Source organism: Pantherophis guttatus, chromosome 2 (assembly GCF_059756535.1).
Source record: "Pantherophis guttatus breed Tessera chromosome 2, ASM5975653v1, whole genome shotgun sequence".
Taxonomy (NCBI): domain Eukaryota; kingdom Metazoa; phylum Chordata; class Lepidosauria; order Squamata; family Colubridae; genus Pantherophis; species Pantherophis guttatus.
The window spans coordinates 28,266,909-28,289,917 of NC_142064.1; the positions used below are offsets into that span (position 1 = coordinate 28,266,909).

General features: G+C 37.1%; 1 protein-coding gene across 9 annotated transcripts in view; it reads right to left on the reverse strand.

The window, feature by feature from the left end:
• Positions 1–12,399: 12,399 nt before the first annotated feature.
• The window catches only part of SLC38A9 (solute carrier family 38 member 9), a 47,403-nt gene continuing 36,793 nt past the window's right edge, over positions 12,400–23,009 (reverse strand). For 8 of the 9 annotated variants that reach the window (XM_034440885.3, XM_087885672.1, XM_034440888.2 and 5 more), the window contains 4 exons: positions 22,056–22,169; positions 20,270–20,418; positions 16,092–16,181; positions 12,400–13,067 (listed from right to left, as the gene is read on the reverse strand). In XM_034440885.3, coding sequence (XP_034296776.2) covers positions 12,902–13,067; positions 16,092–16,181; positions 20,270–20,418; positions 22,056–22,169 — 519 coding nt within the window. In that variant the 3' untranslated portion in view covers positions 12,400–12,901. Of the gene's footprint in view, positions 13,068–16,091; positions 16,182–18,357; positions 18,609–20,269; positions 20,419–22,055; positions 22,170–23,009 lie in introns of all 9 variants that reach the window. The other variant, XR_015732079.1, reaches the window with a different exon arrangement.

The following is a 23,009-nucleotide window of genomic DNA, read 5'->3' on the forward strand; positions in this document are numbered from 1 at the left end:
CGAGGGCCCCCCATGCATACACCCGCCCCACACATGTGCGCATGCCCCCATGCATGTGCAAGTGTCCCCTGCGCATGCGGCCCCCCCCCGATTTGGCTTCCTGGTTGGTGCAGGAGGCTTTCCAGGCCCAAAATGGGGCACTGGGGTGCCACGTGAGGCCCCGATGACCTGTTTTGGGCCTGGAAAGCCTCCTGCACCAACCTGCACCCCCCTACGCGCATGCTCCCCAGCATGCGTGGCAGAGATGTGAAGATCAACTGGCTGGTGGGAGGCGCACATGCATGCGCGGTGGAGCTGGGCTGGGGCAACAGCTGGTGTGCCTGCAGAGGCGGCCATAGGTTCGCCATCACTGGCATAGTGGCTGGTAAATCACAATTAATGGCTTAGTATAATGAAAGAACCAAGCAAAACAGTTTGGTGAACTGTGGTGACAACAACCAAACCATAATGCAATGTGTCAATCCAGATATTAAATTGGAGGGCATCTAGTCTATCTCTTTCTCAGTGTATCCAGTTTTTCAGACAGCTTTGCTAATGTCTCACTTTTCCTGCTTGTTTCCAGATATGAAGGCAGCCATAGGGCACTCAAGCAGACCAAGCAGGAAAAGCATGTGGAGCATTACTTTCAGCCTCTTAATAACAGCTCTGCTCCCGGTCACGTGACTATGAAGAGAGCAGAATTGAATGGAGGAGTCAACAACATTTGGAGCCGTGTTTAATTGCCTCTCCCACAGGAACACAACAGGGAAATTGTTTTCATTGTACTTACTGGAATTCTTGTCACTCTAACTTTTAGGAATCTGATTGCAGGGAAACTCATTCCTAGGATTATTTTAACTCTTATTGGTTGTTAGAGTGGTCTAATCAACAAAGTCCTAAATCAATTTATATAATTTCTTTTCAAAAGTATATTGGTTGGAAAAAATGGTACAGTACAGGACACAAAATATGTACTCTTGTAGTAGAGTATCAGCTGTTTCCAAGATGCATCAGAAGCTTTTGAGTCTTCCATGTAAAGAGAAAGTGCTTGGGTTATTTCTTTTTTTTTTTAATTTTTATTATAAACAAACATACATATACAGACGTAGACATTTAAACAAACTATACATAAACTAACTATACAGTAAAATCAAGTCATAGAGCTTGAACTTTGAAAATAGAGCTACTTCGGTAATTATATATCTATATATCTGTATATATTATCCTTCATCATGTATCAATGTTTATACAACGATATTTCATTTTATTTCCTTATTTTTGTATCATTGGGTGGTATTCCCTTATTTCGTGTTCTTTTTATCTAACCAGTTGTACCATTTTTGCCAAATTAAGTAATAATCTGAATCTTCTTTTCCCTGTATTTCTTTGGTAAGTTTGTCCATTTCCGCACATTCCATTGTTTTTTGTATTATTTTTTCTTCTGATGGCGTATCCTCCAGTTTCCACATTTGTGCGAAAGTGATTCTAGCTGCGGTCAGGATGTGTATTATCAAGTATTGTGTCTCTTTTTTATAGTCCTTTGTCAGTATTCTTAATAGGTATGTTTCCGGTCTGAGGGGCACTTTTTGGGTGGTGATTTCTTCCAGCTGATTTTGAATTGTTTTCCAAACTTTTTTGATTTTGGGCATGACCACCACATATGGTAGTAGGTCCCCTTCTGTGTTTTACACTTCCAACAGTTCTGATTAGTATTGGGGAACATCCTTGCCAGACGTGCAGGGGGGAGATGCCACCTATAAAACATCTTGTATGTATTTTCTTTGTAGGGCACGGACATTGTCAGCTTAGTATTTACTTTCCACATTTTCTCCCAATTTTCTAGGTTGATATTATATCCAAAATTTTTAGCCCAAATAATCATATTTTCCTTCACCACTTCTTCTTCCAATTTGTATTTTAATAGATAATTATATCTTTTAGTTATTAATTTATCGTCTGATTGCATTATAATTTTATCTAATTCATTTCTTTCTTTTTGTATTCCAAATTTTTTCATGTCAATTTTATATCTTGATTTTATCTGTAAATACGTCCACCAGTCAATGTCGGTGCCCTGTTGTCTCAATTCGTCTCTTGTTTTCATTTCTCCCTCTGTGTTCAACAATTCGTCATAGGTTTTCATCTTGTCTATATCCATTGTGTTCGGATAAATTTGGGCCTCCATGGTTGATAGCCATCTTGGGATTTTGTCGTAGTGTTTTCTCCTTATTTCGGTCCAAAGTTTTGCCAATGCTCCTCTGATATAGTGTCTCCTGAAGTGTTCATGTTGCCTGGGTTTTTCCTCCCATAAAAATGTGTGCCAGCCTTTCGATAGGTCAAATCCTTCTAATGCTAACGTTCGTTTATCTTCAAGTGTCATCCAATCTTTAATCCAAGTTAAAGCTGTTGCAATGTAGTAAGTTTGCCAATCTGGTAGTCCCAGGCCACCCCTTTCTCTAGTGTCCTGCAGGTGTTTCAGTTTAATCCTGGCTCTTTTTCCTTGCCATATATACTTTAATGTCATTTTATCAAGGTCTTTGAAATATGATTTTCCTGGATTTATCGGTATTGTTCTAAATAGGTATAATAATTTCGGTAAAATTGTCATTTTGATTGAAGCAATTTTGCCTAATAGTGATAGTCTCAATTTACTCCATGCCTCTAAGTCCTTTTGAATTTGTTTGGCCAATTTATTATAATTGTCTTCTTTAAGGGATGATACCTTATTGGTGAGCCAAATTCCTAGGTATTTTATTTTTGTTGTTGTTTGTATTTCTAACGTCTCTTCCAATTCTTTCTCCTGGATTTTTGTCAAATTTTTAGTTAGTAGTTTTGTTTTTTGTCTATTAATTTTCAATCCTGCCACTTCACCAAATTGTTCTATCTTCCTTAATAAATTCAATCCTGATTGTTTTGGTCGTCCTAAAATAAATACTACGTCGTCCGCAAATGCTTGTAATTTATACTCCTGGTTTTTTGTTCTTAATCCTTTTATTTCATTGTCATTCCTAATTTCATTCAACAGTGGTTCCAATGCTAATATATATAATATAGGAGAGAGGGGACATCCTTGTCTCACTCCCTTGGATATTTTAAATTGGTCTGTTCTCTCTCTGTTTATCCATATTTTTGCGGTTTGGTCGGAGTATATTGTTTTGATCATATTTAAAAATTTATCGCCGGTTCCCATTTTTCCTAATTGCAATGTTAAGAATCCCCAATTAAGGTTGTCAAACGCCTTCTGTGCGTCAAGGAAGAGTAAGGCCATTTTTTCATCCGATTTTTGCTCATAGTATTCCAGGATAATGATTATTGTTCTTGTGTTCTTATTGATTTGACTATTTGGAATGAATCCATTTTGGTCTGGATGGATGTAATCCACGATAATTCTCTTCATTCTCTGGGCCATGATTGATGTAAATAATTTATAATCTGCGTTTAGAAGCGATATGGGTCTGTAGTTTTTAGTTTGGGTGAGATCTGAGTCTTCTTTGGGTATCAATGTAATAATTGTCTCTATCCATGATTTAGGAATTTTGGCTTCTAAAATTGCTTCATTCAGGACTTGTAATAGAATATCATCTATTGGCTGGTGTAAATTTTGTAAAATTCCACTGGGATGCCATCTGGACCTGGTGTTTTATTGTTGTTCTGCTTCTTCTTTGCTTCAATTAATTCTGACATCGATATTGGTCTGTTCAAGAGTTCTCTTTGAGTTTCCTTTATTTCTTGAATGTTGGTTTTATTTATATACTCTTTTACTTTTTCCAATTGGATTTCTTCCTGTGCATATAGTTCCTGATAGAAGTTTCTTATGATTCGCTTTTTTTCCTCATTCATATGCTGCAATTGCCCTTGTTCGTCTTGTAGTTGATGTATTAGTCTTTTTTCCTTTTCTTTCTTTAGCTTATAGGCCAACCAACGTCCTGTTTTATTTGCGAATTCAAATTCGTTTTGTTTTGCCATTTTGATTTTCCTAGCTATTTCTGTTGTTGTTATTAGATTTATTTCATGTTTAATAAGATTTATTTTTTCCTTGATCTCTTTCCTGTCGGGTCTGTTCTGTAATTCTGCTTCCTGTTTTCCAAGATCAATCAATAAATAGTTTCTTCTTTGCTGTTTCTCTCTATTTTTCTTCGCCTTGAATGAAATTAGTCCTCTTATATATGCTTTTGTGGTGTCCTATAGGATTTGCAATGATGTTTGTTTCCTCTTGTTTATTTGAAAGAATATCTCCATCTCTTTCTTTATCATCTCTATGTATTCTTTATCTTTGATGATCTCTCTGTCCATCATCCATCTTCCTCTTTTTTGCTGGCCTTTCCAGACTATTGTTATAGGACTGTGATCTGCCCATACGTTCGGTGTAATTTCGATTTCTTTTATGTTTTCTCTTAGTTCTGCAGTCATCCAGGCCATGTCTAGTCTGGACCAGGACTGGTGGGGATTTGAGTAATATGTATACTGTTTTTTGGTTTTAATCAGTTCTCTCCAGGCATCTTTCAATTGTAACTCTTGAATCGTATCCTTAAAGGTGTCGGGTAGTGTCTTTTTCCTAGATTTATTTTTTTTATTACTTTGGTAATCATAATCCATATCAATGATCGCATTATAGTCCCCTATTATACATATATGTTCGTAATCTAATTCCTTAATTTTATTGTGTATTTTTTTTAAATATTCTTTTTGGTTCCCGTTCGGAGCATATATTGATATCAGTAACATGTTTCGGGCCTCCATCTTAATGTCTATCATTAATATCCTGCCTTCTCCATCTGTGTAGATTTGTTTTGCCTGAATATGACTTTTAATGTATACTGCAATGCCTCTTTTTTTTTGATCTGATAATGAGGTGAATAATGTTCCTAGTCTTCTGTTTTCTAGTAACTATTGATGTTGTTTTTTGATATGTACTTCTTGTAAGTTGATAATGTCTATGTCTAATTTTTGTAGTTTTTTGAAAGTATGTGTTCTTTTGGTTGGTAGATTAAGGCCGTTTATATTGATTGAAATTAATTTCAATTCTCGTCCCATTTTCCTTACTTTCTTTTTGTTAGTCTAAGTCTACTTGTGTTTCTTGTTACCATTTGTGTTTTCCCCCTGGCCCCTTCTCTCTCCATCTTCTCCCTTTCCCTAGACTCCTTCTCTTCCTTTTCTTTTTTTGTTTCCTCCGTAGAGTGTTCCTGGTTTGTGTTTTCCGAATCACGTCTAGTTTCCTGTTCTTCTTCTATTATAAAGTGAGTATCAAAAAATTCTTGTGCCTTCTCTATTGTGTCGATTTTATATTTTTTATCGTCCCAGGATATTAGAATTCCCTCTGGCACCAGCCAGCGGAACATTATTTTATGTTGATTCAGTAGGGTTGTCAAGAAATTGTAGTTTTTTCTGTGTTCTCTTATTCTTCTTGGGACTTGTTTTAGGGTTATTATTTCCTTTCCTTTATAACAAGGTTTTCCCTCTCTCATTAATGTGTAGATCTCTTCTTTTACAGTTTTGCGTGCAAATCTAACATGTATTTCTTTAGGTAATTTGTTCCTACGAGCGTAGTTCGTATGAACTCTATAAATTTCATCAATTTCCCTACTGATTTCATTTTTTTCCTTCTGGGTAATCTCTACTAATATATCCATCATCAGGTCCCTTAAGTCTTCTCCTTTTGTTTCTGCGATATTTTGAAACCGTAAAAAGAATGATGCCTTTTCTAATTCTAAGTGGGTAATCGACTCTTTGAGTTCTCTATTTAGCTCCATTTGGTTTTGTTCGATATTATCCATCTTTTTCTCGGTTAAGACCATTTTTGCTTCCCTGTTTTGAATTCGTTCTTCATTTTTAACTATGTTTTGTTGTATTCTCTCAATCTTGTCGTCCATTTTTTTTATATTATCATTTATTTGTCCTACTTCTGATTTCAGTTCCTCGTGGTTCTTTTTTGTTTCTTCATGATTATTCGCTATTGTTTCTTGGGTCTTGTTCATCCCCTCCTGAATCATGGCTAGTATAGACTGTATATTCTGTATATTGAGTGCAGTGGAAGCTTTTTCTTTGTCTGTAGTTAGCATCGTATCTATGGTTTTTTGTTGTGCAGGTGAAGATTGTGTAGGTGTTTGATTTGTTGTTAATTTTTTCCCTGTTTTAGTTATTGTTATTGAAGGTGTTGTCATCTTTGTTTTTTGTATTATTTTTTCCCAAATTTTCATACACTGATTTGGTTGAGGGTAAATTAATATGTTGATATTTAATAATTGAGTTATATAATCTTAATTATAATAATTCCACTTGAAATATCGTTATATAAGGATCGGGTTAATTAATTGAGAGGGGTTAGGGGGAAAATGCAGTGTTTTAACAATTAATTCTTCTGTTCTTTTTCCTATACAATATAATATAATTAATATTTATATACCAAGTTATATTAATGATAAATCACATTTGTATTCTTACTTTTCTATTTTCACAGTACTTAAATTCACTTTAACACTAAACAATATCTATATAACCTCTATGTAATAAGTCGATGGGATTTAAGATTCTCTATAAACAGTCTAAAATATTCTATTAAGTTGTGTCACAATTACCAGTATATACTGCTTGTATTAGCTATCACAATTATTATTCCTTAATAATATCTATAACAGTCTCTTTGCAATGTCTATGTTAATATCTAACCTTCTAATCAATACACAATATAATTCCCCTTAATCAATATATTACTGTAAAATCTATATACTTATTTCAGGGAATCGGTAAAAGGAAAAATATTATTAAGTCAGTTCTTTAGTATATATTATAATAACTTCAAGTTTTAGTATTAGTATTCTTTAAGCAGAGTTAAGTAAGTTTTAAGTTTGGATTTTATAAAGTAAATGAAATAACTATATTTTGATGACTTAATATCTAAAGTTCTCCACTATATCACTTCCAGACCAATTAGGATTACTTCCTTCTCCTTCTTTCTTCGTTCTTCAATTCGCCTTCTTTTCGCCCAGCTTTCACAGTTCTATTGCGATAGTCTCTATTAAATCTGTAATTCAATTGTTCCGGTTTTCCTATGTGGCAAGTTATATCTCCTTTACCAACAGAGTCAATGTATCTTCTGATGTCTCGTTACAAATCTCGTGTCTGTGGTTTTAACTTGTTGTTGCCGCTGGATACAAAGTGAAAGTTTTCTTCTCCGAATCCTCAGTCCACCATTCGCTGCTGTTCAGCTAATTTCCTTCCGCCCACAACGTTCTTAGTCTCAGTTCTTTGAGTTTCACTTTCTACAGTTACTCTCTTAATTAGTCTTTTTTTTTCTCTACCAAATCAAGATGTATTATTGTAAAGTTGTAATCCACCGCTTACTTGTAATCCTTTTTTTCTGTCGCTCGTTCCTTTCGCCTGTCAAATCTGCGTTGTCACTGTGGATATTAAGCTTCGCTCCGATCATTGTCTCTCGCCGCTTGCCTGATGATCTTGCTGCTGCTTTTAGAGTCCTATTCTCGCCAATGTCTTTAGATCCTTATGGTTATACCTTCGTATTTCAATTAACTTAGTCCTTACCGATGTTTCTCTTTATAATCTTCGCTTCCACACTTGTCGGTTGACAGCGGTCCGGCCAGCCAAGATGGCTGGTTTTTTCCCGGCTGGAGTTAGGGGTTTTCTCTGAACCTTCGGGGTGATTGCTGTCGCTCCAGGTCCTAGAGAATCCTCCTTTTTCTATCGACCTCTCCGTGGTCGATAGTGCCAAAAACGGCTTCCAATCAAGAATTTTGGAACTTCGGGGACAGAGCCTCGTTCCCCTCGTTCCTTACACACTGACGTCACCGCCGGAAGTCGTGCTTGGGTTATTTCTAATATTCATAATTCACATCTTCCATTGACCTCTAAGTGTTGGTGTCAACTCTGAATCAAACCTGGCTGAAGCCATCTTTTCATAGTTGCCACATACTTGGGAGTGGGAGAGTAGGTAGACTGTCTCACAGACAAAACAACGAGCTTTCCCATGGGAACCAAGGTTATCCCAACAGGTGGCAATTGAAGGACAGGAGTGACTGGGGAACCATCGACAGTTTTAATTGGATAATGTGACTTGGGAGACTGGGGGAGGGAAACATTTATTCTTTTAACTATACTTTTAAAGCAGGAAACCTCAGAGTTGGTTTTCACTAGCCGTGCCAATATGATGCATCCAATAAACATGTTCTTTGAGGGACCTGCCTGCCTTGGAGTTCTGATTTCTTTGGGTGCGTTACTTGGAATCCTGACATTTGGGCCATAAAGGAACAAAGTACTTACAGGATCATATCAAGTTCATTTAGCATAATTCATCAGTTACTCACTTTGTTGTTCAGTCTTAAACCCTGCTAGATGCTTGCACAGAAGTCACTTAACATGGATGGCATAAAACAGTACTGTAAGAAATGTATCAAATAGTACGTGCATCTGTGTGTATATATGCACATACAAACACACATACTGGTATGTTACCATTGTGTTTCTGCTTAAGAGCAAACTGCTTTTCCCACAGGGCAGACAGAAGAAAAGAGAAATTTGGTAGTTCTAAAGAACAGGCAATTACTCTTTAAAGCACCATTCACTAATCTGGTTATCAATCACCATCAATTTAGGATAGAGAATATTTAGTTCTCTCCTAAATCATAAGCCAAAATCGAATCAGAAATGCATATAACCTATTTCCCTCTGGAAGCCTAGAAATACAGCTTCTGTTTTTTCCCCCCACTCAGCCTTTCTAGTAGCTGAAACTGATGAGAGCACAAGTTTTACAACTGGAAGGCACCAAGTTGGGAAAAAAAGCTTATTCGTAATTAATTCTAAGAAATGGCTTTCTAGCTACTTTAGATCTAATTGTATTTTAATAAGTTAGGCCTTTGAAACTTAAAAAAAAAAAAAGCAAGATTTGAGGACAACAGTGGTTATCCTACTGAACCAGCATTCCAGCATAGTTACTAACTGAAATTGGGAGACTGAGGAACTTGTTCCACAATCTGTGAAATCTCATCATTTCTACCAGGATGTGTCCTAATTATTTTGAAACCTAAATTTACTCATAATTAGGGCTTTCTGCAGCTTAATCAAAGTTCTCAAAAGATAAGTATACAGAAATGCATTCCTAACAATGACAGAGTACTTGTTACAAGCTATCAGTCAGAGACCTTCACTGTAGTAACCCAGAGAGGAGTACACATAACTGTTTCTTACATGCATTTAAAATGAAAACAGAAACATTAAAATAAGTCCATTGCTCTTTCTTCTTCACAGATTTCCACATGCTTTTCACTTCAAACCACATTTTGTAACAAGACACTAAAGCCAACCCCAGGAAGCATATGCCAGGGGCATTAGACTGTTTGTCTCCATGTACTGGCACTATGTAGAAATGTTAGATGAAATGAGGAGTTACACTGGAGATGCATCAATCATGCTAATTCACTTTCTGTTCCACTTGAAGGATTTCTTGGTGATGGAAGAATAATGCTACGCAATGAAGGCTTAGGCTTCAAAGATTTCTGAAGGCAGATTTCCAAAGTGAGAAATCAAGAACATATACTGAAATGCCATTACATGCAAGAAGTATTTGAGGACACACCTTCTAAAGTCCAGCTTTTATAAAATATATCTCACTAGCTGGATTGGCAGTTGGAACAGAGGGGGAGGGGGAAGTAGAATGTCCCAACTCGCAGCATCCATTGGTATTCATCTGGCTAGCATCCTGTCAGCGTGAGAGAGTTGAGGGGTGTTTGGAAACTCAAACAGTATTTGCTGTGTGAGCAAGAAGGAGACAGGAAGCAGGCTGGGCGTGGCTTAGCTCAAGTGTTCTGTATTAAAGCTGCTTCCTGCTGTGAAAGAAAAACTGAAACTGAAATTCCTCTGCTTGTGTTTTGCATTTGGAACAGATTTCTTTTCAGGTGGGGAGGGGGAGTAGAACTCCTTAGCATCAGAGCATGTTAATAATAATATAGTTTATTAGATTTCTATACCGCCCTTCTCCCGAAGGACTCAGGGCGGTGTACAGCCATATTAAAACACATATTTATAAAATTTAAAACCAAATTAAAATCAATATATAAATATTGATATAGGAAATATATCAATATTTCCTAAGAAATATTAATGCTCTGATGGTTATTTCAAAAAATCCTTAACAAAGTATTTAATAATGCTATTTCATTCATTCAGATCTCGGATGTCTTCTGCTTGTGATCCCTTTATTTTTTTGAGCAGTGTATATAGATTAGCATTCAGTCTAGCATTTGAGGCTGATCCTCAAAGCATTACCCCAGGGCACTTTCTATGAAAGTGGACAACGGTTCTTTCAGCGGAAGTTTTTTTTTTAAAGGACTACATGGGAGAAAAGAACTTTTTCTCTTTTGAGTCTCCCCTGACATGCACAGGATAGGTCCTACAATGAAGCAGATCCAGACCTTGGTGGCAGACCCAGGATGAGTGGTGCTGAATTGAGGCCAAGCGCCTTCTCAAGCAAATATGCCATTAGGCTATATGCATGACATCTGAGCATGGTCTGCCTTCTCAGATGGCTACTCTGAAAGAACAGCTCTGAAGAAGTCCTCAAAGATGTTTTGTACTATAGATGTGGTAGTTTTCATGCCAGAAAATAAGCACCGAGAGGTTGTGCCCGGAGGAAATAAAAAGAAAGGACCTATACAGTGAGCATGATGGAAGTCCTAGGTATTGTGCTGGCTGCATCCTGCTGATGCATATGAAAATCCTGCTTACAATAATGTAAGCACAACCTCCCAGTCAATGAATCACAATGGGGTTTCCAAGGGTATATCCAAAGCAGTCCCACTATTTCCATATTTCATATTTATCACTTCTCTCTCTGATCAAGCTGTAGTAAAAGGTAAAGGTAAAGGTTCCCCTCGCACATATGTGCTAGTCGTTCCCGATTCTAGGGGGTGGTGCTCATCTCCATTTCAAAGCCGAAGAGCCAGCACTGTCCGAAGACGTCTCCATGGTCATGTGGTTGGCATGACTAAATGCCAAAGGCACATGGAACACTGTTATCTTCCCACCAAAGGTGATCCCTATTTTTCTACTTGCATTTTTTTCGTGCTTTCAAACTGCTAGGTTGGCAAAAGCTGGGACAAGTAATGGGAGCTCACCCCATTACATGGCACTAGGGATTCAAACCGCTGAACTGCCAACCTTTCGATCGACAAGCTCAGCGTCTTAGCTACTGAGCCACCGAGTCCCTTCAAGCTGTAGTAAGTGGAGTCTTATTTCCTTCTTGGTCAACCTGTTGTTAGATAAGTGCTGGAGACAGACAATTGGTACACCATTCCTAAGAGACAGTCAAATTGCCAAGGTAGAAAAGGCAGAGATCTTTAGCAAGATCACTAGGGGGGAGAATGGGACTTCCCCAAATTTAAACAAACCTGTTTAGGATTACTATATTGGTTTTTCGCTGCCAATATAGCCAGAAAGTACCAGTAACATGAAGCAGAATAGTTGAGCTGAAGTGGGAAAACAGCAAAGCTTTTCCTAATGATCCGCTTCATAGCTCTGGAGAAGTTGCAACCCTCAGAAGGCTGGAAGACAGACGGATGCATTGAGCGCACAAAGTGCTGATTCAGTGCAGATGGGGCTTTTACAAACGTAAAAAGCTACCCCTCCTCAAAGTGTAAGATTTAATAGCCATGATGCCAAGAGACAGGTAACACATGTCCAGAGTCAGCAAAAGGTAAGCATAGGTTTGTTCATCCCAGATTTGAGTCAAAACAGTAATTTGAAACCTCCCCAGAAAAGATAGAAAGTTTCATAACCACACTTTGCACTTTGGGGAGAGGCTTGGTACAGCAACGCAAGTCAACATTTTGAGCTCACTGTACAATTATTGATAGACTTTTTAGATTTAAAATGGGACATTTTAACACAGTTGTGCAAAATAGATACAGTCTATCTTGTATTAATTCTAGACCTTCCATGCCAAGTCTAAAGAAAATGGACAAAACATTCTCTTTGCGCAGGACATGTAAGAAAACCTCCCTTTCAGTCCAGATATTGTAGACCAGGGGTGTCAAACTCTATTTCATTGAGTTTCAACCCGCATCAGGGTTGTGTTTTGACCTTGGGGGGACTGAGTGGGCATGGCCAGCTCGCCATCACTCGTCTCAGGGGTGCCTATGGTGGCCTGTGTGCTCTGCCAGAGAAAACAGGCTCCTGAGCTCTATTTTTGGCTGTGACGGCCTCCTGCCACCCTCTGCCAGTGAAAACAGAGCTCGCGAGGACCGCATGCAGCCCTCCCAAGCTCCATTTTCGCTGGCAGAGGCACTGTGGACCAGTCCTTTGCTGTTTCCAGGGCGGCCTTGCGGGCCAGATCTAAGCACCCCACAGGCTGGATCCAGCCCAGGCCTTGAGTTTGACACCCCTGTTGTAGACAATTAGGAATATCACAAAATGTTAATGTTAGTGGTATTTCATGATTTAATATGTAATGCATTTCAACAGTAAAAGAATTCAAAACACTCTTCTTAACAGTAGCAATATATAGTTTTCCAGTTCAATAAAATCCCTTGTTTATTTGCCTCCAGTTTCTTAGATGGCTTTTTCCACATTAAAAAAAAAAGAAATTATAATTTATAAAAATAACTTAATAATTCCCAAATAATTTCCATTTCTATTTGAAGTTGCAGCAGAAATTCACTCAGTTCCTTCCATTTGCTTTGGTGCTTCATATTGCAAGATGCAGCCTCCATTTTTAAAAAAGTTTGTTTGTTATTGTTGGTTTTTTTAAGGCTGTTTTCTCTGAAACACGTTAAGATTGAAAGATGGCAATCTACAGATCTACTGCTGCATAACTTTTATAATACTGCAGGATACAATTTTTATAATACTGTTCAAGGTAATCTTTTGGTACTCCTGTACCTCTTGCAAAGAACGAACTCTGATATAAGATTGATTTTCAAATTAAAAATTGTGCCATCAGATTTGCCACTCCTAGAAGAATTATCAAAAAATGGCTGATTAGTGCAAACCATGTCAGCTGATTTTCCCGATGCAAAGAGATGATATAGATGATGGATGGGTATACAAATACAAAGGCGAGGCCACAGGTTGCTCCAGAATATCTGGAAGAAAACAACAAATGATTATATCTTTATTTTTTCAGACTACAATCTCTACATGTCTATTCAGTGACAGATCCCATATATAACAAACTATCTAGCCAGCATCATTTTATCCAGAAACTGCCATCCTAGGTAGTGTGGTTTAGTATGCTGAGCATGCCCAGAAAATTGGATTAACTCAGTGTCCACAGTTAAACTACCTATGAATAAGCATTGAAGACAGTCATAGTGTGGTTGGTTGGTTGGATAGTTAATTGATTTATATTTACTATTTAAAAAAAAATTACGCATTAGCCATCAAGATAAATCTTTCCCAATTTTAAGCAAAGTGAGCCTTAGTACATGGCCAAACCAGAGCAATTATTTCACTGTGTTTCATCACCTTACAACTTTTACTGCATGATGAACACCAGAATCACCCCACAAGACTACAAATGATATTGCTGTGAACACATTATAGCTACATTTGACTATTTAATAAAAGTAATTAAACATAAATTGACAATAGAGCTATACAGATTTTGCTTGAGTCAATAGAGTTTCTGCATGTACAAGTAAAGGTTATATTCGGGTCAGGAAGATTGTGCTACTATAAGACAAAATGAGCACTGTTCTTGTGTTTTACAAAATGGCAAGATATGTCATGGCCAAGAGAAGGGAACAAATTCTACAAGGTTGCTGGACATATGCAAGTTTTAGGCACACAGAGGACATCTGATGCAACAATTATCACATTTAATTGGAGAAAATGATTCTTTTATCCTTTAATTCAATAACATACCATATTTTTCGCAGTATAAGACGCACTCCCCCCCCCCCAAAAGACGGTGAAAATTTAGGTGTGTCTTATACATTGAATGTAGCCCCACAGCCAGCCCCCACCCTTTGGCCTCTGCCTCCCAGCAATTTACCTCCTTGCAGCAAACAGCCCGTTTCAGCTTTAGCATAGCCTGATTAGCAGAAGCAGTTGATTGTTGGTTAGATCGGCCTCCCGACCCTCAGCTGTTTCAGGCTGCAGGAATTGCCATTGCCTATTGTAGTGCGGGCCTCCGCTGTTTGCTGCAAGGAGGCAAATTGCTGGAAGGCAGATTTTTTTTTTCTTATGCTAATCAGGCTGTGCTGAAAACGAAAATGAAACTAAAGCAGGCTGTTTGCTGTTTGTTGCAAGGAGGCAAATTGCTGGGAGGCAGAGGCAGATTTTTTTTTCTTGTTTTCTTCCCCCAAAAAGGTAGGTGCATCTTATAGTCCGGAGCGTCTTATACTCCGAAACATACAGTAAATGCTGCACATTAGGGCTCCCACTGCAGTAGTTTTCTCCAATACCATAGTCTGCTGCATTAAGCAATAGCATTTATGTAGTGTTTAAACAACTTCACAATCATTCTTTTAATACTTCTTGAATGGGATGAGGGGAGCAATCACAAAAGCTGGATATCACAGGCTGTGAGACTGCAGCTTGCATCTGATATGAAGGGCCAGAGAAAATTTCTTCCTCTTTTTTTTTTTTTAAATAGTCCATATTTATATAAAGAACACCAGATGGGTTCATGGCAGAGTACTCCTTTTGAAGAGAGAAAAGGAACCAATCACAAACATTCCTTTGTGCATTCGGATGATTGCACAAAATTGCTTAGCCAAGGCCTGCTTATTTAAATCATTTGTTCTTTGTTTCTGTTGCTCGCAATAGAATGAATGGGTGGGAGTATGCGGTTAGATGTCCAAGACGTATTTAAAAAGAAACAGGATCCAAGATTTTTCACATGGAGAAAGTTCAGGTGAAATTGAAATTGTGAGAAAAACAACAGCACAAGGAAGGAGCAATGGGTACATTTTGCCACTTTAAGTCATTAATAAAACTAATGAAGGTGGGATAAAATCAAATAAATAAAATTGAAAGGGGAAAACACAAGGAGCTTTGAGAATAAAAGGAGATGCGGAAGATACTTATGATAAAAGTTTCCAAACTTTTTTTTAAAAAAATCAATTAATAAGACCTTATGTTGGGCAAAAATGTTAAACATTCACACGTGGCACATATCTAAAATGCAGTTTTAAAATGTGGAATTTTGGTAATAGTGTTTGTTATTACTACAAGGGAAAAGAAAATCATGGGGAAAAAAAGCTGATTTGAAGGAAGCCATTTTTAATATTCATAGCTACTTGATGGTAGCTGGGACTTCATTTATTTTATTTGCAAGTTTGGGGGTTTTTTTGCTTACAGAAAAAAGTAGGAATAATAAGGTGACAAACACTTTGGAATAAATTACAAAGCTGTATCGTTATATGCGATACTAAATACAATACTTTGTGTGAGAAGTAAATGAGATAGGGACAGGTAAGTAGTGGCATTCCAGATGTTGCAATTTCCACCTTCCTGTTCATTCTTGATACTTTATAGAACAGAATTAGGCAACGTTTTTTTTTTAGCACTCACAATTCTGTCATAATTGTCAATGACGTGTGAGTCAGAAGTATGTGGCATTTATAGGTGTCACCGGGATTTTCTTTCTTTCCCCTTTATTTTTAGTGAAGTTTATATTTCCCTTTTGCTTGTTTGATTATGGGAGTCACACTAGAGGTATGACTTCCGATTCTCCACCCATAGCCTGGAGTTATCCAGAAGTCTAGCATGATCTATACATACATCAGCATTATATAAGAATTATAATACGTTGTTTGGAGAGGATAGATCAACTGTTGCATCTGTGGGTTCATATGGGTAATTCAGATTTTTCAATGCCTCTAAATATGAAAGAAATTGAATCTGGATATTTTTTGCTGCAAAAAACAAATACTAGTGACTAAGAAAAGGCCAGAATGTACACTGTACTGAATTGTTCCATATAGGAAAAATACATTAAAAAGTGAAATTCTGAGGCTTATTTCACAATTTTACCACTTTAGTTTGCTGCATGCACGTGCCAGATATGAGAATCACCCACTATTTTGTTTAGATTTTACATGATGGTTAGCATAGTCCTGCCTCAATTTCAGCATAACAATCAATTCATATTTCAAGTGTACCTTATGATTCCCCCTATATTTGGATAAAATCTGGCCACCGCAACTCCGGTTCCTACAATGATAATGTTCGAAAGCAGCACGTGGAAAAAACTGTAAGAAAAGAGAAAAACCAAGCTATGTAACTCTATGTAAGAACAACCCCTTTTATTAGTTTCAAGAAGCTAATAAAAATCTTTCCATTTCTGTGACTCATCCACTAAAACCAATTACTTTTAGATGAAATGAGCTTGACATGTAGTGATTCTTCCAACAGCCAAATCCTAAATTGGTATTTTGAATACAATATAGTTATCTGAAATTCAGTTTTGTAAGGTTCTTTTTTATTTGCCATGCCAAAGTTCATAAAAGTATACTCATTTCTCTGTTTCTCTCACTCTCTTTATGCACACATACATATGAAAGTCATTCCATATACTCTAAAATGCCACCCATATACTCTATAAAGTATAATAAAATACTCTAAAACACATTCCCCACATGAAAAACAATATTTTGGATCCAGGAATGATCTGAGCTGCTCAACCAAACTAATGAATATCAGAAGAAGAATCTTTAGAGGAGTGGAAATCATAACATAAATATACGCACAAGCACATTTTAAAGATTTTGATAGATTAAATAAAGATTAAGGTTTGCAGGATTCACACCTAAAAACAATTTTCATTGAACCAATTCTTTAGAGATAGTGTAAACAGAAAAGGTTTTGCATCCTATCCCACCTTCTTAAATTTTCTAAGTAGAAAATTAAACTTGCAAGAGTTTTCACATTCTGAACAAGACCTATCTGTTAATACAAACATACCATCCCGTTTAAAAACTGATTCAGAAATTTCATACACTTAAAAATGGGATTCTTGCTATTTTAAACAAAGAAAGAAACCAGACACAAAAACAACTTGGACATTATGACTTATTATTTTTAAATATATTTATCCATATTGTTATTATACAAACAAGGAAAAAGAAAATCTAAAAATAGAGAAGAAAAGATTTGGGGTGCTACATAAATTTGTAAAATTAAATGATTGCCATTGTTTATATGGATACCCAGAATTTAATGAAACAGTTCAGAAACCCCTTTTCTTCCTTTGAGTTAGTGTTGACAAGTCTGTGCAGTGTTCTTCACAAGATTTCAGAAGCGGATTACCACTGCCTTACCTACAGTTCAGAGAATGAGATTAGCTCCAAATTACCTAGCTGGATCTGTAGCAAAGGGAGAACTGAAACAAGGGTCTCTTGGTTTCTAGCCTGATGCTTTATCACAACATCCAACTGGCTGTTTGAGAAAACATAGCATCTCTAAAATTGAGATAATGCTGAAGAGTGCACAAAGCCAGCGTAGGTGCCAGAACATGACTATAAATACACTTCCTTAGCCTCCACATCAGGAAGTAGATTCTTAGAGCTGGCGTTAGATGTAGCTGAAACTTTTGGAAAACTGACAGATCTCCACTTAGCATAATAACTTGGGATTAATGTTGTTGTTTTTTTAATTTGATTTATATGCTGCCCTTCTCCGGAGACTCAGGGCGGCTTACAATGTGTTAAGCAATAGCCTTCATACTTTTGTATATTTTATACAAAGTCAGCTTATTGCCCCCACAAACTGGGTCCTCAATTTACCTACCTTAGAAAGGATGGAAGGCTGAGTCAACCTTGAGCCTGGTGAGATTCGAACTTACAGTAATTGCAGACAGCTGGTGTTAAATCACAATGCTATCAGTCTGCTGAGCCACCAGGCCTGTGTGTTTCTAAACACACTAAGTTTCCAGGAAATTGTTACAGATCAGCAAATAAATTATTTCCATTGTCAACTCTTCAAATTGAACTAATAGTGGAAGCAAGTCTGTATTTTTATCTTGACTCTGAGAGATAAAATCTGGGTCTCAAGTCCCTTTTATAAAATATAGCGGCAGGTACTGTAAAAATAGCAAAAAAAATGTAATTATATCTGTATAATTGGGATCGTAAAAGAAAATGTTCAGACAACCCCTCCTGCTTGATCATCTCACAGCATTGTCTACTGTAATGCTTTCTACATCGGGCTGCCCTTTAAGGCCACCCAGAAACTTCATTTGGTCCAAAACACAGTAGCGTGAGTGATGGGTGTGCCTCACTTTCCTCATGTAATACCTCTGCTTCATAAACTGCACTGGTTACCAAGTTGCTTCTGGGTGTGATTTGTTACCTACAAAGCTGTACAGGCTATACTGCTTGGGTTCCTTTGATTAAACAATGCCACCTATTGGGATCCTTAAAAACTCACCTTCTCTGCCATAGTGTTTGCCCTCTCAAAGGAGAGGTTCCCCCAAGATCTGGATGGCCCCACCCTGCTGGTATTTCAAAGAGCCTTGAAGATCTTTGGTAAGGGTGAATGATGTTCCCTTCTGGGTAATATACGTTGCTCTGAGTGGTTGGCTGCTTTGCACCATCTTTTGTTCTTTGTTTTTATTATTATTTTATTGTTCTCTGTGTTTTTAAGTGTGAAAAGCCCAGAGTTGTTGGGCATCTGGCAATCTAAAAATATAATAATTAATAAAAATACATAAAATCTTACTAGGATCAGGATAACAAAATTCTCCCTGGAAGAAAAGCTGAATCTACTGTATCACTTTGAAATATTTTTTTCTAATTTTATGGTTCTATCTGTTTGTGTATATGTGCCTTTGGCACAGTGTTGACTCTTGATGACTACGTGGAGTTTTCTTGGCAACCGTTTTGGAATTGGTTTGCTATTGCCTGATTCCTGGGGTTGAGGAGAGTGACCGGCCAAAAGTCCCCAAGCTGCTTTGTGCCTAAGACAGGACTGGAACTCACAGTCTCCCAATTTCTAGCCTGGCACCTTAAGCAATGCACCACACTGGATTTCTCTCTCTAAATGTTTAGAGACTTTAATTTCTCCTTTATTAGCAGATAGTAATTACTGCCCTAGTCACCACATATTTTTTACAAATTTTAGTAACTAAAATTGTTTCATAATCACTAGATCACATTGAACAGAGAACTGTAACAATCTGTGGGCCTCTTATATTGATATTTGATTAAAACCTGGTGTTTGGTGGCAAAGAATACGGCAGTCTTGCTGAAACTAAATAGGTGTGAATTGAGTCAAAGCCTGGATAGGAAGCTATTCCATATACAAATACTCTGCTATTTCTTCTAAACATCCTGAGCAATGTAATAAAATCAAGAATATTGTCTGAGAACCCGTTTTTTCTAAAGGTTACTATCAACCAGAAGCACTTGTGATTCTTGCAGCTGTTTATGTAACCTTCTTTATCTGTCAGAAAACTCTTTGAAGAAAGGCCGATAAAACGTTCACCTTTGTGACTTATGATAAGGGTGACTCCTGAATTAGTAACCAAGACTTCTCCTTCTTCAAAAAAAAAAAAAAAAGAACTCATGTTAATTTGGCCAATTTTGGTTGGTTTTAGCTGCTCTTACTAGAGCATGCACTTTGTAGACAAGTAATAGGCTTGGGTGGAGAGCACACACACACACACACACACAAAACACATACACAAACACACACAAAGCCAAAAAACCATAATAAATCATGCATCGCACGTGCACATCACACCAAGCTGCAGTTGCAATCAATGTAATCAAGATGCCAAATTTTGGTTAATTGCTCTAAAATTATCAATGGCCCTGTTTACACATCATTTTAAACAAATAAACAAAAAAGAAATCAAACTAAAAACACCCCCCCACTCCCCCACCCTTTGAGACTGACATGAAGCTTGAATGAAAAGCTATCATAACCCAGAGGTGGGTTTCAGCAAGTTCTGACCAGTTCTGGAGAACTCGTAGCGAAAACTTTGAGTAGTTTGGAGAACCGATAAATACCACCTCTGACTGGCCCCACCCCCATCTATTCTCTGCCTCCCGAGTCCCAATTGGTTGGGAGGAAATGGGGATTTTGCAGTATCCTTCCCCTGGAGTGGGGTGGGAATGGAGATTTTACAATATCCTTCCCCAGCCATGCCCACCAAGCCATGCCCACCAAGCCATGCCATGCCACGCCCACCAAGCCACACCCACAGAACCGGTAGTGGCACTAACCACAATAGAAAGTTTGTTCCAACAGTGGCAAATGAGTAGTGACAGAACATTTCTATGACATGGGTGTGAAAACAAGAAATAGAACTAAGGTATGCCAAAAAGGAGTGGTTTACCTTGGATAAACATTTCCAAAGACATGTCCTAAAAACTGAACTCGTGCCAAGTAACCAAGCAGTGGATACACAGTCACCATCTGGAACAGCAGAAATATTCTTGCAAGAAATGACATCATGTCATTACTGGGGAAATTATCTAAAAAATTCTAACAAAAAGAAAAGTTAGTGATGCAAGTGAAATGGGGCTGTCGTTTCCTTCTACCTATATAGTCTATGTATATCAAGGATTCTAAAGCAAAGAAAATAAAGACATTTCTATATAGAGAATATTTAACACATCAACATATGTTATATGTTGAGCCTTAGTGGCGCAGTGGATTAAAACTGCTGTTAAAGGAGCACTTAGCTGCCAGCTGCCTGCAATTACTGCGAGTTCAATTCTCACCAGGCTCAAGGTTGACTCAGCCTTCCATCCTTTCGAGGTAGGTAAAATGAGGACCCGGATTGTGTGGGCAATAAGCTGACTTTGTATAAAAAAGAACACCGCTTAGGGGGGGCCAAAAAAGCCCTACTAAGCAGGTATATACAAAAGTATGAAGGCTATTGCTTAAAGCACTGTAAGTCTCCGGAGAAGGGTGACATAAGACTTGGAAAATTCTATAATGGCTTTACCTAAGCATTTATTTTTTTAATCATGGAAACACTTATACATGAAGTTCCTGAAGCACAAATGAAATATGGCTTAATTATTTACAATAGTTTGGTTCCAGAATTTTAAAAACTGCAGTCTTATTGTAAATTAAGTTTTAGATCTTAAGTAGGGCAAATTCTTATGCATTTTATATTCTCAACACAAACGCAGATGCATTTCTACATTTGTGTGTTCTGTTCTTTCTTAAACAAATTTATTTTGACATAGTTTCCCAGACAAATGCATGTCTTCAGATGCATAAAACTTATTCTGAGATGCCCAGCTATGCTGGAGAAGGGATTGTAAAACATTATAGAAAAACAATTTTTGCTTAATGATCTGTTTTCTTTCCAAGCTACATAGATAATTTTCATTTATGCACCAGTCCAGTGTATACCAGCATACTTTCATATAACCACTGTTTACCATTTGGAAAATAGTACCATACTTTAATTAGACACTGAGCCAATCTGAATGTCATCTCAGCTGTGTAAACCATATGACGAATAAATATTTGGCCTGTATACGAAATGTTTGTTCAAGGTGAGAATAATCCAGGAAATCCCTAATTAGCCCTTATTTCACATTTCATTTGAATCAGGAAACTAAATTTACCAGTTTGGAACTTCATGTAATAGCCTAAGGATTCTTAGTTGTTGCAGAATTGATAAACATGTTTTTCCAGTCCAGACAAAAAAAAAGGAAATTATGCTTAATTAGAAACTTCTTCATTTAGTTTTAGCTTCTTTAGCTCAAAGGAGATGAATGTACAGGCTAAAAGCTCACTACATCAGCTAATTAAACCAAGACAGACTCATCTGAACCAAATTTCTTAATTTGAAAAAGTAACCAACTTTTCTTTACAATTAATATCTGCATTGAAGTGGTAGAAAAAAAATGGTACAATGGGTTATACCAATTGGTGCAACTGGCGGCTAGTATTTAATAGTGCCAAAATAGCTTTAATTAGAAAAATGTGGTATTATTTAAGTATTACATTGTTCATAATTCTGATCTGATGCATCAAGTGAAAGTGGGACCTGATAATGTTATATTAAATGCAGATGCAGATAGAAGGAAAGAGAGCAATGCTTACATATAATCAATTCTCAGCAATTTAAACAAAGTCCCCCATGTTAAAGATTTTTGTACCTGTTCTATACACTCCTTGCTCAATGGTGGAGATGGAAAAGAGGCGAAGATTAGCACCCCAACATAGAGATATGTTAAACTGACTAAAAGGTAAGCAATTGAAAGATCTCTGACCTGTAGTCAAAACACAAGAAACAGCAAACAAATAAAATCAGCTTGTTTCAATTATTTTACGGAAAATTAGTTACAGGACAAATCCTAGAACAGTTAAATCATGGAACAATGATTCTTATTGTTTGAATTAATTGTCCTCTGTGCTCCAATAAATGGAAAATATATTGTTTTTAATTATTAAGTAAATACAATAATACAGTGACTTTGGGAGTGTGGGTTAAAGCAGTTACACACACACACACACACACAATTTAGCATACATTCAAGGGCACGAAGAAAAAAAGCTATTATAAATGTGGAGATCAAAGCTAATTAAGCCATCACGTTCTCAAAAATGAGTCAATTTGGAACAGGCCCCTTGTTAAAAACCAAACTTTTCCTTTTCAAAAAATATGGATACCAAATGACATATGGAAATTATACAAGTGTCTTCTTTTATGGAATGCTTTTTATAGTATTTAGCTGAGAAGATGCTTCAAGTTTAGCAGTGCCTTTTACTTTTCCACACATGAAAGTATAATGTGGGTAAAGGCTCTGTTCCCTTGATGAATGAAGGAAAAATCTTCCAGATTTCATGACTTACAAAACAGAGTGAATCAGGGGCAAGTGATGGAAGGATGGGGAGGATTTGTTAAAAAAAAGTCGAGATGGCAACACGCTAAAGGGGGGCAGGCCTTTGGCCACGAAGTTGCAGCTGCCATTTTGTTTTTTTCACCCTGCTGTAGATATTTCTGTCACTAATTCTCAATTAGCCTATCCTTACAATGTTATTGTAAAAATAAAAGGGGCAGTGAGGAAACCATATGCTTTTGCTGTAAATTCCTTGAAATTGAATAATAA